Raw genomic sequence first — 16,212 nt, 5'->3', positions numbered from 1 at the left:
TTAGCTCTTGACAGGTTACGCAACTGAGTAAGCCATAATTTATTCAGAATAAATTCTAATGGCTCCAAAAAACTCCAGATGTATTACACCACAACAGCAGCCAAGTTAGTGGGCTCACCACTGTTTGGGTGACTCTTGGAACTAATTTAAACTCTGTTTTCTTCACCTTTGTTCTTCTCAGGGCTATGGACATGGTCTACCATAAAAGAGCAGTAACCACACTTGTACAACATGCAATCTCTCTGCCAAGAGAACCGTGAATGGCAATATACAAAAATGGTTACTAGTAACGCCACTCACTTGATGTAACTCACCCCTGATCTGCCACCTCGTGAGCAAGTTGCCTCTTAAGGGTGGGTCCACAATGAATAATACAGGCAGATCATCCTCCATGGATTCCTTCGCTCACCCCCGTGCCATAGACTCCGTTCTATGGTCAGGCGAATTCCACTGTCCGCCGAAAGAACTGACGTGTCAATTCTTTTGGGGGACAGCGGAATCCGCCCAACCATAGAATGGCACGGGCGGAGATGGGCATGGGCGAGCTAGGGAATTTGCCCCTATTCTGGAGTGTGAACCCACCCTAAATGGGCAAACAAACATAACAAAAAGGCGGCGGCCAACATACACGTGAAGCAAATGATCGTCATCTTTAAAGTTTGTCCAGACTGCAACAATACTAGTCGTAATAATTATTCATTGTATGATGCAAAAATTTTGAAAAATTGTTCTTCCTACCTTTAGAATTCAAGATTATTCAAGGTTACCCTTACATTGTATATTAATGTCAGAAGGACTCTTCAGTATAAAGTGTATGGGGGTCTCCCGATGATGGTGGAGATAGGGGTCAGGCGTAATAGACAAATTTTACTGCCCAACGCCTTTGTTCTTGGAGAGAAAACATGCTGCAAGTGCTGTCTGTGGCTTACTTCTCCCCATAGAGAGCAGAGGAAAGTGTGGCAGTGCCAAACATTGATGTGAGGAGAACCTAGGGCCACCATATCACAGTAGCTGAAAAGGCTACAAACAGTCATCATCTTCCTGTTTGCAGGTGGATGACAGGGTAGGTCTGTGCAGAAATCAGGGCAGACGGAAAACAAGCAAAGTTTAGAACAGCCGCAGGCGTCTTGTGACATGTGCATTCATAAATTATTACTGGAGCACACCTTACTGCTTAGAAGGAAGTATCTCCTACAATAATGCGTATGCAGCCTGCAAAGACAAGCAGTGAAAAAAGAAAAGCCAACAAACATGTGCCAACAGTGAGCAGACGGGAACAAATAAGCTCAGAACATATGTGCAAACAAAATCCGTCCATCACGTACCTAAAAATACCAAATGTTCTGATCAAATTAAACTGTTCTTAGTATATACGGTGCCACGATCACAGCATGGAGGGGGTGTAGGTGTGAGCGGAATTAGCTTAAGAAACAAATAGGACTGGAGGTAACAGGACATTATAAGGAATGCTTCTTTTGCACATGAATAGAATGGCGCCGGTGCTGCTGCCCTGTTTTTGAATCACGGCCCGGTTCCCACATACGGTGGTGGTCTATTACCAAGCACTGGCCCGAGCTGAAGCACTGGAGGCGCCGGGAACCCACGTTGGCGCCCTTCTATTCATGTGCAAAACTTAAAGCGAATGTATGATGATGAACAAAGCTACATAGACCATTTTACAGCTATTAAAGAGGACCTGTCACCCTCTGTGCCGGGATGACAGGCTCCCGACCCCCAGTTAGATCCCCTTATACTGACCTCATCCCGCCGAGTCCCGGTGTCCATAGAGGATGAGTGGAGCCGGACTCATCTCTGCAGCGCGTGCACGGCTCCACTCATTCTCTATGGACGCCGGACCTCTCTTCAGAGCGCGTGCGCCGGCTTCTCATCGGGATATCTCCATCCCGGGACCGGTCGGGGCACGGGGGTGACAGGTCTCCTTTAAACTGGGGCTCACGCACACTGGCAGTCTATATACTAGAGATAAGTGAAGATGCCAAAAGTTTGGGTTCGCACAAACCCAAAAGGTTGTCATTTGAATACTGCTGCCTGGAAAAAGTAGATGCAGCTCAAGGACTGCCTGGAAAACATGGATACAGCAGGTTTGCAATAACGGCCGTTGTTTAATCACAGCAGCTGATCGCATTATCCCCTATGTAATCCCAGCCGCTCTAACTTTTTTCTAACTTAGAATGGAAAGTGGATGCGCTGCATCACTTCCTCAACCCACTTGTTCTCCCAATCGGTACGGGTCTGAACACTCAGATGAACCGATCAAAACGTGTAATACGTTTTTTTGTAACAACAGTGACGCTTCAGGTCTGCTTTATGCGAACTTTTTTTTTCAACATGTATCACGAGATAAGTGGGGATTTGGTCTTTGTGCCTGGGGTTCACATTTTGAGCAGTCTTTAAATCCAATTGCAACAAGGATCCATAAAAGTGTGAAACTGCACCATATACCATATCTATAATGACTAATATACCATATTGCCTAATAAACCATATGTACGGATGCACACACTTAAAGACCGGATCCTGCTGCTGATATTTCTGGTAACCATCCAATGGATCAGATTTGTTTCGCAGAGCGTGGCCGGTGACGTGAGTCATATATGCGTGTCATACTAGTAACTGTAAACACTTATCCTCCGTTCTATTTTAGCAACCTAGAGGTATTTGCCTGGGTCTGTCTGTGTGTGACACAGTGTTCTGAACTTAAATAAATGCTTCGACCACTCTACATTTTTGAAGTGTTCGGTCATGCATTTTTGTTATTGTTAAATGTGGTGCAGAGATGCACTGCATGAGCTCAGAGTCCTTGGTGGTCTCCCAAGGTTTCTGGCTAAAAAGGCATCTCTTTTGTTCTGTAAGATAAAGCCGTCCAGTAGGTCATTGAAAAGTCCAAATAAAGGCAGCGGCATCCTTGGGAGGGAGATGAAGCATGAGACAAAAAAAAAAAAATTGAATGTTGGCTGAACACGTAAGTAACCATTTCCTTTGGAAAGTCATTTGTCTACTTTGCCAGCTTGAGAATGTATAGACAATTTAAAGGCGATATCCAGTAACAAAATAATTACAAATCCAGTGTAGATATTCCAATGGCCATTCCGCTCTTTGTTTACAAATAGCCAGCACATCGGTGGCCTGAGCAGTCATGTGCAGTATTACCAGCATCACGGGCAATGAAACCATATATAATTCAAATATTACATACATAACTTCCCTTTTTTCCTGAGCAAAGCGCCAAACGTTAACGTTAATAAATGTCTTTTGCAGGTACGAGGCCACAAACCCAGACAAGCAAACCACTGAGCATGTCCCAAAAGGAATCAATCGCTGCATTATGAAGCAGGAAAGACGGCACCAGACTTTCCACTGCTTACGCATCCCTGGTATGAAGGGAGCCGTCCAAAATTCTAAAATATTACCGAAAATGTAAACGGTTCTTTTAGACCAGAATTTCCTGAGGAGCACAAAAGTTTAAAAAAAAAAAAAAAAAAGCTTCAATTAACACAAGATGTGTATACGACAGAGCCAGCAAACATCTCTACATCTCTGCCATTCCAGGAACAGGGGGGGGGGGAAATGTTTCCCAGGTGTGTGTGAAGAGTTTCTAGGTTGTCAAATCTGTTCACATTACACATTAAAAATGGGAACGTAAAAAGGTTACATCAGGATAACGCGAGTTACAATTGACAAACAGGAGAGAAAACATGGCGGCGGCTGCTGCAGAGCGCTATGGGGCTGGCTAAGAATTGACAGTGTGCTAGTCTAAGCATGTTTTGTGTCTAACGATCTGATAGGCCTGCGGCTCCGAGACTCGATAAGAAGCTCCTGACACAAGGTCTAAGTAGACTGCTAAACTATACTAAAGCCTCAATAATATTTGGACACCAACTACAGCAATTGTAAAAAAGCAACGCAGTATGTTAGAACTTCACATATGGTTCTTGTGTTTTCCCTTCCATTTCACTGTAGGGAAAAAAAAAAAAAAAAGTTGACATGCCCTATAGAAAGCAGAAACGGAAAAATAACTAATTCACTAAAAGCGACTCTGTACCCACAATCTGTCCCCCCCCAAACCTCTTGTACCTTCGGATAGCTGCTTTTAATCCAAGATCTGTCCTGGGGTCCGTTCGGCAGGTGATGCAGTTATTGTCATAAAAACAACTTTGAATCGGCCGTGTGTAGCGCTGTGTGTAACAGCCGTGAGTCCTTCCTCCCCACCCTCCTCATCATCAGGTATGATCCAGGAACATTTACTGCTGTTTGAGCTTTGCACAGGTGCCTTAACGATCCAGCCCATGTTCATTATACACACAGGTGGGGAATAGGAAGCAATCTGCCTGGAGCATTCCTAATGATGAGGAGGGTGGGGAGGAAGGACAGAGAGGGTGTGCCAGACTAATGCATATACAAATGTAAGCCCCGGCCGTTAGACACAGCACTGCAGGATTAAAAGTTGTTTTTATGACAATAACTGCATCCCCTGCTGAACAGACCCCGGGAAAGATCTTGGATTAAAAGCAGGTACAAGTGGTTTTGGGAGGGTCAGATTGTGGGTACAGAGTCGCTTGAAGGCTTATGTACGAGTATATGCAGAGTCTAAAATGGCATACAAGGGGGATCTTAAGGGTACAAACACACTGGGCATATCCCCAGCGGATTTCTCACTGCGAGTTTGCAACGGATCCCTGCCCTGTACACATATGGGCAGACAAACTCGCAGCAAAATGGACATCCCGCTGCGAGTATGTCAACAGCCCCCCTGCCGCCAGAGCCTATACTTCACCTACTCCCCGCTCCGTCTTGCTTCGGGGCTCCCGGAGTCTTCACATCCCGCTCAGTCAATCAGTGCGCTGCAGGGACCAAGTAATGTATAGGCCCCGACAGCGGGGGGTTAACGGGGCAGGCTGCTAACAATCTCGCAGTGGGATGTCCATCGTGCTGCAAGTTTGTCTGTCCATAGAGTGTACAGAGCAGGGATCAACAGCGAGAAATCTGCTGCAGATACGCCCAGTGTGTTTGTACCCTTAATAAAATCAAAGACACATAGCAGTAACCTATTGTCCACAATAGGCTACGTATTTGTTAATCGGTATAATATGGATCAGTGATGTGGCTTTGTCTCAGAAATAGTATAGTAAGCACCCCACACACCTTACCGTGTGGCCGCTGACCCTTTTCCCCATACACAACACTGGGCTGAACTTTTACATAGATGGAATGATAGGAAGAGTTCAGAAATAACAGAAGGTTACGGACATCTTAAAGGGTTATTCCCTGGCAAAGAACATAACCATGCTATGCTTACCTCTCCACACTCCTCCACTGTCTTCCTACAGCATCTTGAGGTCCACAGCTAAATGATCCCACCTCCATTTCCAAGATGGACTTGTCATCTCACTGACAGAGATGGGATAGCGTCGCAGCCAATAATTAACTGAGCAGGCCGTCACAGCCAAAACAAGCCTGTCTTGGAATCATTTTGCCAGAGACCGGAAGATGCCATAGGACATGGGAAGAGCGCAGAGAGGTAAGAATAGCATGTTTGTTATGTTTTTCACCAGTGCAGCAATATATTAAAAATTTGAAAAGAGTGGACTACCCCTTTAAATGAAACATGGGGCCACAATGCTTTGTGCACATTTTCCAAAGGGAAAAAAAAAAAAAAAAAATGTAGCATTGCATTTCCAAAAGAGGCAATGACCGGACCTTCAACCATTAACATATGTCAAATTTTCGCTAAGGTAAGACCGTCTCCTCCGATAGTCCTGGTTTTAACTATTTAATAAGGTTTGTCACCACAGCTTATGGGATTTCGCATTATATTGATTATTCATCCATCCATCCAAGTCAGGTTATTCATCAACAATGTTCATCCAGAAGAAGGCAAGAACCTCTATTGGGGGGGGGGTGAAAATTTTCCAAATATCAACATCGTTCATCTTTGCAACAAGGTGGATGTGGCAGGCTGTATACTGATGGGGTGTTGGGAGGAAGCTGCAGAGTTAACAGGCCCTGGGGGAGGGGGGTAAACAATTAAAGTCCAAACTTGCCTTACGACTTATCTATGACTTCCAACACCCTAGAAATCCACAATGCATATTAGTTCCACTCCATTTCTGGCCACAAAAATATTTAGGTAAACACCTTTGATTCTCCAAGAACAAAAAATGTTAAAAGGCAAAGACATATAACTAAATCAAGCAGAATAATGATGAGAACAAAGCAGAAAAGCTGAGCTCATCACCGGAGACTTCCTTCATTACCATCACTATCTGCAGACAAAGGAGATTAAGATTTCCAGATAAAACGGTAAATATGCCGACATCTAGCAAAGCACTGACAAACAGATTTAGTACAAAAATTACCCCCAAAAATGTAGCAAAGTGAAAAAATAACCAATAAAATTCACGGATGGTTATAAAACTAGCATGATAATATTGGCAAGATACACCAACGGGACTATCCAAGCCTCATGTCTCCCATTAATATCCAAGGGCATGTCTGGCAGCACCTTTAAACATAAGCTTGCTTCTTTGGACATGGTGCACCTGCAGTTTCGTCCCAGTAGATGAAATCCACATACACATAGGTGAGAAACCATGAAATGAAAGTAAAGCAACTTATCACACTGCCCCAAATGGAATTACGCATTGAAATGACTCTTACTTTAAAGGGGTACTCCAGAGGGAAAGAAAAAGTTTCTTAAGGGTAGCTTCACACATAACAGAATCACAGCAGATTTTAGGCTACGAGTTTGCAGCGAAATCCACTGTGATTCCCGTACTGTAACTGATAGCCGAGGGGGACGTCAGGATGCCGCGAGCCCCCAAAGCAGGCCGGAACTTGGACTGGTAATGTATACACCGGGCCTCCGCAGGTTAAGGGGGCCAGTGTTTACATACTCGCAGCAGGATGAAACTTCGCTAAGTGTGAAGGCACCCTCAGCTTTTGTCAGAAATTTATACAGACTGTACCTTAGCCCTTCCAGTACTTATCAGCTGTTGTATGTCCTGCACAAAGTGGTGCATTCTTTCGAGTCTGACACAGTGCTCCCTGCTGCCACCTCTGTCCATGTCAGGGACTGTTGTGTTTAATTGTCTGTATCTTATTTGATAAGTACATTCTTGTTGACATGGGCGAATGTTGTTGGCCCAGAGGTCTATAATATTTGTCAGCAGTTTATTGGAAAATCTAATAAAACTTTTTGGAAAACAGAGTAGAGATGAGCCGAGTTCGCATTCGAGTCCATCCGAACCCGATCGTTCGGCATTTGATTAGCTGGGACTGCTGAACTTGGATAAAGCTCTAAGGTTGTCTGGAAAACATAGATAAAGCCAATGACTATATCCATGTTTTCCACATAGCCTTAGGGCTTTATCCAACTTCAGCAGCCACCGCTAATCAAATGTCGAAAGTTCGGGTTCGGATGGACTCGAACCCGGTTCGTTCATCTCTAGTTCAGAGTAGTAGCAAATCCAGAAAAAAAACTCTTTCTTTGGACAGTTCTTGACATGGGCAGAGGTGGCAGCAGGGAGCACTGTGTCAGACTGGAAAGAATACACACCACTTCCTGCAGGACATATAGCAGCTGATGAGTACTGGAAGTCTTTCGTTTCTTTTTTTTTTTTTTTTTTTTTAATAGAAGTAATTTATAAATCTGTATAACTTAATGACACCAGTTGATTTACGAAACTTTTTTCTTTTCATCGATATTTATTCGTCTGGCCTGCTTAATGTTCGTTCCTTTGCATTACTACCCACCAGGAACACTGAGGATTAAAGACAAAAACACAAAAACAAACAAAATGTATGAGAAAAGCGAGATCACAAAACGTCAGACGCCCCCTCCTACCATCACCTTCACTAAAAGTCCAGATTCTGTGCACATTTTTCTCATTCTGAAGGGTACAAATATTTCTGGTGGCTCAGATCAAATTTCGCCTGGAGAAACTCAGTCTTTCCGGCATCTTATACAGAAACGCAGAAAACTAGAGAAGAAGGGGAGGGAAGACTGCTCGCAAGCTTCAGGGTCCACTCACATGCGGTGGAATTTTACGACACAAATTTCTCCGCAGCAAACCTGATGCAAAAGCCATACACATTACATTAGTATTCTGTGGCGCATTTGACTGCTTGCCGTGAAATCTGCAGAAAAACTGCATCCAATTCACCACGTAGAACCTGACAAATCTGCAGACAAATCTATGGCAGAAACTGATGCAAGCTGCTAAAGGCGTCTAGTGCTTGCCTGGCATAGGATCAGAAGACATAGGTGTTGGTCAAATGAGCATTTGGTCAATAGCTTGGAAGATATATAGCTGCTCCCCAGCTATTGCAGAAGTACAACTCTCATCATGCCGCGACTGCAGTGTAGCTCTGCAACAGCTGGAGAGCTGCAGGTTAGGGAGCACCGGTGTATGGGAACTTGAGGCTAGCTCTTCTTAAAGGTGACACACACACCTACACAGAAATGTCTACCAGGTGGTCCTCCAAGATGAACCATTTACACAGGACAGAGCTGCATAAATCCCAGAAGCCATCTGGATGACACAAATAGAGACTTGTTTCTGGAGCTTAAAGGGAACCTGTTACACACACCGCCCATCTCTCTCCCCCCCCCCCCCCCCCCCGTGCCGGGGTGACAGGCTCCCGACCCCCGCTACAGCCCCCTATACTCACCTGGTCCCGCTTCTGGATCCGGTCTGGTCATGGAGATATCAGCCGCTGCAGCCCGGAACGCGCTGAGAGATGAGTCCAACGCTCATAGAGAATGACGGAGAGTCCAGCGCGTTGGACTCACCTCTCAGAGCGCGCGCCAGGCTGCAGCGGCTGATATCTCCGTGACCCGACCACCTCCAGAAGCGGGACCCGGCGGGATCAGGTGAGTATAGGGGGCTGTAGCGGGGGGTCGGGAGCCAGGTTCCCTTTTAAAGGGGTATTCGAGGAAAAAGTATAAGGGTAGCTTCACACACACACACATCGTATCACAGCGTATTTTCTGCTGCGATACGCAGCAGATAAGAACTAAATAACTGAACACAGCATCAAATCTGCTACGTATACGGTGTGTGTGTGTGTGTTTGTACCCTAAGATAGCAGGAGGAGGTGGGGTAAGACCTCTGTACCCCATGCCGATCTCTGTATTGGGCACCAAGCTTCTGTATTATGAATAGAGCAGCAGGTACAGCACATGATCCATGGCTCTATTCAATTCTATAGAGTGACGGAAAGAGGCCAGTACGCCGGTAGAGTCAGCTCCATAGGAATAAATAGAGCCACGGGTCACATGCCGAACCTGCGGCTCTAGTAGCAATAAAGAAGCCGGGGGGGGGCCTTTTCCCCTATTCTGTGGATAGGGGGAAAGTTATTTTCTATCCTGGAACACCTCTTTAACTTACTGGGGTTTTGGCTACATACATCCTAAAGCCATGCTACTTAAAGAAGTCCGGCGAAAATTTTTATTTAAGTATTGTATTGCCCCCTAAAAGTTATATAAATCACCAATAAACACTTATGGGAAATGCTTATAAACTGATTTTTTCCCTGCACTTACTACTGCACCAAGGCTTCACTTCCTGGATAACATGGTGATGTCACGAACCGAATCCCAAAGCTGTGCGGGCTGTGACTGCTGGAGAGGATGATGGCAGGGGGACACAGGGCACTGGAAGGACACTGAGCTAGGGCTGGGCGATAATGGCCTAAATCTATATCGCGGTTTATCGTACATATAACTGCGGTAACGATAATTGAGCGATAATTATGACACGCCCCTTTTACAAGCCACACCCACTTGGTTGTGCCAAATGCAATATTTAGTTTCAATAACGTAAAAAAAAATAATAAAAATTAACTGAGCAGCAACCAACGCTATGTACACACTACAGAACATGTATAGACAGGTATACAGCCACCACAGGATGTGTATATACAGGTATACAGCCACTACAGAATGTGTACACAGAGGTATATAGCTATGTACACAATACAAGACGTGTATACACAGGTATACAGAGCATTGTCTACACTGGATACAGCTGAGTGCAGGACTAGCCATGTACAATGTATCAGTCTGGAGCTCACAGAGCATTGTCTACACTGAATACAGCTGAGAGCAGGACTAGCTGTGTACAATGTATCAGTCTGGAGCTCACAGAGCATTGTCTACACTGGATACAGCTGGGAGCAGGACTAGCTATGTACAATGTATCAGTCTGGAGCTCACAGAGCATTGTCTACACTGTATACAGCTGGGAGCAGGACTAGCTATGTACAATGTATCAGTCTGGAGCTCACAGAGCATTGTCTACACTGTATACAGCTGGGAGCAGGACTAGCTATGTACAATGTATCAGTCTGGAGCTCACAGAGCATTGTCTACACTGTATACAGCTGGGAGCAGGACTAGCTATGTACAATGTATCAGTCTGGAGCTCACAGAGCATTGTCTACACTGTATACAGCTGGGAGCAGGACTAGCTATGTACAATGTATCAGTCTGCGGCTCACAGAGCATTGTCTACACTGGATACAGAGCAGGACTAGCTATGTACAATGTATCAGTCTGGAGCTCACAGAGCATTGTCTACACTGGATACAGCTGAGCGCAGGACTAGCTATGTACAATGTATCAGTCTGGAGCTCACAGAGCATTGTCTACACTGGATACAGCTGAGAGCAGGACTAGCTATGTACAATGTATCAGTCTGGGGCTCACAGAGCATTGTCTACACTGGATACAGAGCAGGACTAGCTATGTACAATGTATCAGTCTGGAGCTCACAGAGCATTGTCTACACTGCATACAGCTGGGAGCAGGACTAGCTACGTACAATGTATCAGTCTGGAGCTCACAGAGCATTGTCTACACTGGATACAGCTGAGAGCAGGACTAGCCATGTACAATGTATCAGTCTGGAGCTCACAGAGCATTGTCTACACTGGATACAGAGCAAGACTAGCTATGTACAATGTATCAGTCTGTAGAGCTCACAGAGCATTGTCTACACTGGATACAGCTGAGAGCAGGACTAGCTATGAACAATGTATCAGTCTGGTGTCCAGGCTGTTTGTATCCAGTGTAGACAATGCTCTGTGAGCTAGACTGGGGCAGGATGGCTCTACTGGCACTAAACAAGCTAGGAACAGACAAGGATCTGATCATGTAGGGAGGGCAGAACACGTGTGCGGTGTGGACTATGGGACCGGGCTGAGTCGCGCAGCGCTCCGTGTGGTATCCACGGGACATGAAGGGCCGCATCGGACGACTGGGGTCTGCTCTGCTGTGGCGGGCGAGTTGGGGTCAACTGTGCCAGCCGGAGGCTGCTCTGCCATGTGGGGTGAGTGGGGACCCGCTGTGCCGGCCGGCCGGGGGCTGCTCTGCCATGTGGGGTGAGTGGATGACCGCTGTGCCGGGTGGGCGGAGGGCTGATACCTGTGTCGGGCAAGTGGATGACCGATATGCCGGGCGGGCGGCTGCTCTGCCGTGTCGGGCGGGTGGGGGCCGCTCTGCTGTGCCGGGAAGACCGCTGTGATATGCCGGACGGGGAGGATGGCAGGGGCGCTCTGACACACGGTGCTGGTCTCCTATGTGCAGTCCGTGCATCCCTGCACAGACTGCACATAGGAGGCTTCCTCCGGCCTGTGCAGCGCTTAGGGCTCAGGTAGGAAAATAGTAAAAATACCGCAGATACCGTCCTGGCAAAGTTGAGGTCGGTTAACCGACGCCAGAGACGGTATCGGTATTTTGACGGTATACCGCCCAGCCCTACACTGAGCATCCCTCTAATTTCCCATAATAAGTGTTTATTGGTGATACGTATAACTTTGGGAGGCAATACAATACTTTAAAGTAGAAATCCTGTGAAATTTTTTATTAAAGGAGTTATCAAGAATTAGAAGAACAAAGCAGCTGTCTTCCAGAAACAGTGGCACTCCTTTCCTCAGTTTGTGTGTGGTACTGCAGCTCAGTTCCATTAAAGAGAATAGAGCCTAGTTATCACATAGAACCTGAGGTCAGGTGTGGTGCTGTTTTTAAAAGAAAGCAGCTATGTTTTTCTAGAGTGGCCTACTGGTTCCTGAAGTCTACAGCAATGTGTCCAATCCGTATGTCCGGTGTGTCATCTGCAGGTCACCGGACCGTATAATACGGCAATAAAACCAACAGAACATCTGCTTTATAACTTCCAATGGTGAAGGTTAAAGAATTCATATCACTGTGGGGGTTTTGTTTGTTTTCTTTTACATAAATGATTAATAAATTGGGCCTTCACCATCTGAGATTGAGCCATATGGATACATATACGTTTTATTGGATGCTACAAAATATTTGACAGTTCTTTCAAGCGCGGAACGTATGTTACAGAAAACGCGACACAGAAAGACCACAAATTCAGAATATGCCAAAGGACATCAAAATAGACAATACAGCCAGTGTGCAGAGAAATGGAGGAGCTAGCGTCCCCGATGAAAACTGACAGAACGGTTAGCTTGCAGAAAAACCTATGACATAGTACAGCAAATAAACTGAACCATTGAATAACACTTCCCAAAAGAATCTATTTATGGCCCAAATGATGTCCCTGGAAAAAAAAAAAAAAAAAAAAAAACAGGAGCCTACCAGCTGCTCTGAAAAGCACACCTACAGAGGAGAACACTGGAGGATCTGTGCTCGGCCCAGCTTCCACCTTGATTGAAAGTTTTAATGGAGAACGATTATGGTAATTCCTCCTCGCATTAACTGGCGGTTACTGGAAATGTCCATTTCTTGGAGAAACGGAGAGTTCCAATAAGATTTCCTGGTGGACAGAACACTGTAGGCTTAGGGAGCCAACCACAAACTTCAAGAGGCAACTGGCAGCCGGACATTGAAACACTAAGGGTGCGTTCACACGTACAGGATCTGCAGCACATTTGATGGCGCGGATTTGAAGTTGCAGATTCAGTGCAAGGCAACTCTGGGCCATCAAATCTGCTGCAGATCCTGTACATGTGAACGCACCCTAAGGGTGCGTTCACACGTACAGGATGTGCAGCAGATTTGAAGTTGAAGATTCAAAGCAAATCTGCTGCAGATCCTGTTTTTCTTTATCACAAAAACAGGTAATGCAAAAAGTTACAGTGCCATATGGCAACTATTAGGGTCACTGACAACCTGGCTCATGCAGTCGGTAATACTGAACGTTGCTGAATCAAATTCAAGATGATGTAAGGAAACTCGACTAATATACAAAAAAAACTTAAACAAAAGCCTCAACTGCAAATATTTACAATATAAATAAATATATAATCAGTTTAGTCTGCTTCAAGTGATTCTAATCTCCTACACAGTCACTGAGTGGGTGACAAACCGTAAAGGACTAAGGCCAACTAGTCCCATCTATAGGCGATGTCACCCTTTCACAGTCCATGTGTACATCGCCATTGATATGCAGAACTCCATTACATAACAATCCAGATTTACATGCTAGTTAGCGTTTATAGAAATTTGAGTGAGGACCCCCTCAGGGCACTCTAATGATGACCACCAGTGGTTGTCACCCACTAGTGGAGGAGGCCATGGTTACTATTAAAGGATATACCTTAAAATGGATACTTGCAGTGTATATAGGATAATCACATAATTAAAAAGTTGCAATACATGGCTACTCTAACACCATACTGCAGCGTCCCACAACTTGTGGCAAAACTACAACTCCCAGAATGCATCTGACCCTACCTGCTGGGAGTACTAGTTCTGCAACAGCTGTAGAGTCACAGGGTCACCACCACGGTCAAACAGTTATATAGAGTGCTAAGAGGCTATTACCAAGTAATATAACATATATCCAGTGCCATAGTGCGTAGAAGACCCCTAATCCGATCTCTTCTAATGATCGGACCTGAACTAGTTAACGCAAGTTCACTTCCCAGTTAGCTAGAATCCCTAATGTGATCATATAATAAGGGTACGCGCCCACTCCTTGGCAGCAAACACCTATTATTCAATAACTAAACCCAAAAATTCTACTGTATTATTCATAGGAATCCAGAACATTGCTTCGAGCCCAGATTCCATGGCACCGTTCAAGTGGAATATTTTTAAACAAAACATTATGGAAAAAGGACCCGAGAAGGTGCCAGACATAACTTCTCCCAGACCTGAAAGGGTTATTATCCGACAAAGTCCGATTAACCCATGAAAAGCTCCTGCAAATGTAGTAGAGTTGTAAATAGTTACACCTGAGTCTATTGAAAAACATGAGACGGAAACATTGTGACAACTCAATCAGCTCCTTGAAGGAGCTCATCAGCATTTAGATATCACCTAGTCCCAAAAAGAAGAGAGTAGACAAGGGACACGGCAAACAATGCAAAGTAAATCCGCACATGGTACAATGCATTAGCACTAACAATGGGAAGGAGCGTCCAATAGGTAATAAGGTAGAGCGAGGAAATGCTGCCCCAAGGTGCAATTACAGAGTGTGAATGGTGGAGCACACCACGTCTGCACAACACATGCCTGCTGGGACACTGGGATGACTGAGCCCAATCCAGACCTTGTTTCCTGTGTCTGAATCACTATGGCCGGCCTTAACCCTAACCACTAAGCGTACACTACTACCAATAGTCACCTACCCCCCTTATTCTTACATGACTAGGAGGATTTGTTACAATCTGGGGGGCCCTAACCATCCTTACCCCTACCATAGGAGTAGACATTTTAGAAAAATAAGTTCCGCCTAGTCGTGAACTAAGGGGGGGGCACTTAAGACGTTCTTCATACGGTTTAGACCAGAGAGACCCTTTAAGGAGCTGTTTCTTACTTTAAAGAATTCAACATTTTTTTAATGGAAAAAGTGATCTATCCCCGACCAGCTGTGACTAATCCTAAACTAGTCTAAAAGGTCTGCCCTGGGGGGGTCTAGGCGCTTAAAAGGCTCCTTGGTTTCCCTTCTTACCTGGCCCCACAGCCAGAAAAGAGAGGTGGGGTAATGGATCTTCCCTAACGCCCTCTCTTCTCCAGCCTATCCAGTCTTATTGGAAATGGCTGGTACCGTGCCCCCCATTCCAGGCTGGATTTTGCAACCGGTATGGAATGATGGACACATCAGCAGGACATGACGGAAAATCCTGGATGTGCAATAGTGATCGCTTCCAGCTGTTGGGTATACTATACAATTGTCACCCAGCTGTATCACTTTATAAAAAAAAAAAAAAAAAACAGCCAGACACTCACCATTGATCTCATGGACTGGAGCATCATTCAGGTTGAAGCCTTTGGACTCGTAAAGTTTCCGCACCTCCACACAACTTTTGGTCTTGTCAGCCAGGACGGTCAGGCTGCAGACGGCTAAAGTGCAAAGCAGCAGAGAGGAGCAGGATATCCAGAGCATGATGCTGCCGGGAGCAGGCGGAGGACAAAGAGTGCGGGAGACCTGGGAGCCCGGAGGACGGGACGTGGATACCGAGTGCTCCGCTTCCTTGTAGCTCCCCGGGCTGGCAGCTCCCTCTCGCTCGCTCGCTCTCCTATGGAACTTTTTGCTTGGCACAAGAAGTTTGCGAAGTGCCTGGTGTGCCCGCAGCTGTGCCCCCGAGTGATTGGCCGCGGCGCTGCGCTCTGCTCACTCGTCCCCCTCCTCCAGTCCTATGTCCGGGGAGCACTGCGTAGGGATCTGGCAACTGGGCGCAAAGCGCAAAAGGACGCATGCGCAGAGCTGGGAGCCGAAGCCTGGAATGCTGGAGGGAGGGCGCTCAGCTGTTTAACCCCTGCAGGGAATCGCTCTACGTGTGTGCAACACAATACGTGTAGTGTTTAACACACTCATCAGGAATGCGCACTTAACCCATTCACTTTTGGGTGCCATGGAGATTTTAACACCTGCGAGGCTGGAGTGGATTTACATGACTTTAGCCTGGGCTTTGATTGTTTAGCACATTGGGGGAAATGAGGAGCAGTGTGATCTATAGGGGGTAAAGGGGGGGGGGGGGTGAGGGGACTGGGGGCTTATATTAGCTGCAGATATTAGGGGGCTGTGTCACACTGGTATTTGTAGGGTATGGGAATACTGACCGGTCACTGGATGCTCCTATGTTTTGAGCCATTTATAATCACATCTGGTTGCTATGGGCAACTGTTTTATTATAGGTTGCTATGGGCAACTGTTTTATGATTGGTTGCTATAAGCAACTGTTTTATTATAGGTTGCTGTGGGAAACTGT

The 16,212-nt window shown here is 45.8% G+C and overlaps 1 protein-coding gene across 1 annotated transcript in view; it reads right to left on the bottom strand.

The window, feature by feature from the left end:
* The window catches only part of GPC4 (glypican 4), a 79,306-nt gene extending 63,604 nt beyond the window's left edge, over nucleotides 1–15,702 (bottom strand). The window contains exon 1 of the mRNA XM_069943187.1: nucleotides 15,230–15,702. Within this exon, the coding sequence (XP_069799288.1) occupies nucleotides 15,230–15,386 (157 nt within the window). The 5' untranslated portion in view covers nucleotides 15,387–15,702. The remainder of the gene's footprint in view (nucleotides 1–15,229) is intronic.
* Between the last annotated feature and the right edge of the window lie 510 nt (nucleotides 15,703–16,212).

Source organism: Dendropsophus ebraccatus, chromosome 10 (assembly GCF_027789765.1).
Source record: "Dendropsophus ebraccatus isolate aDenEbr1 chromosome 10, aDenEbr1.pat, whole genome shotgun sequence".
Taxonomy (NCBI): Eukaryota; Metazoa; Chordata; class Amphibia; order Anura; family Hylidae; genus Dendropsophus; species Dendropsophus ebraccatus.
This window is presented reverse-complemented; position numbering and strand designations above follow the sequence as displayed.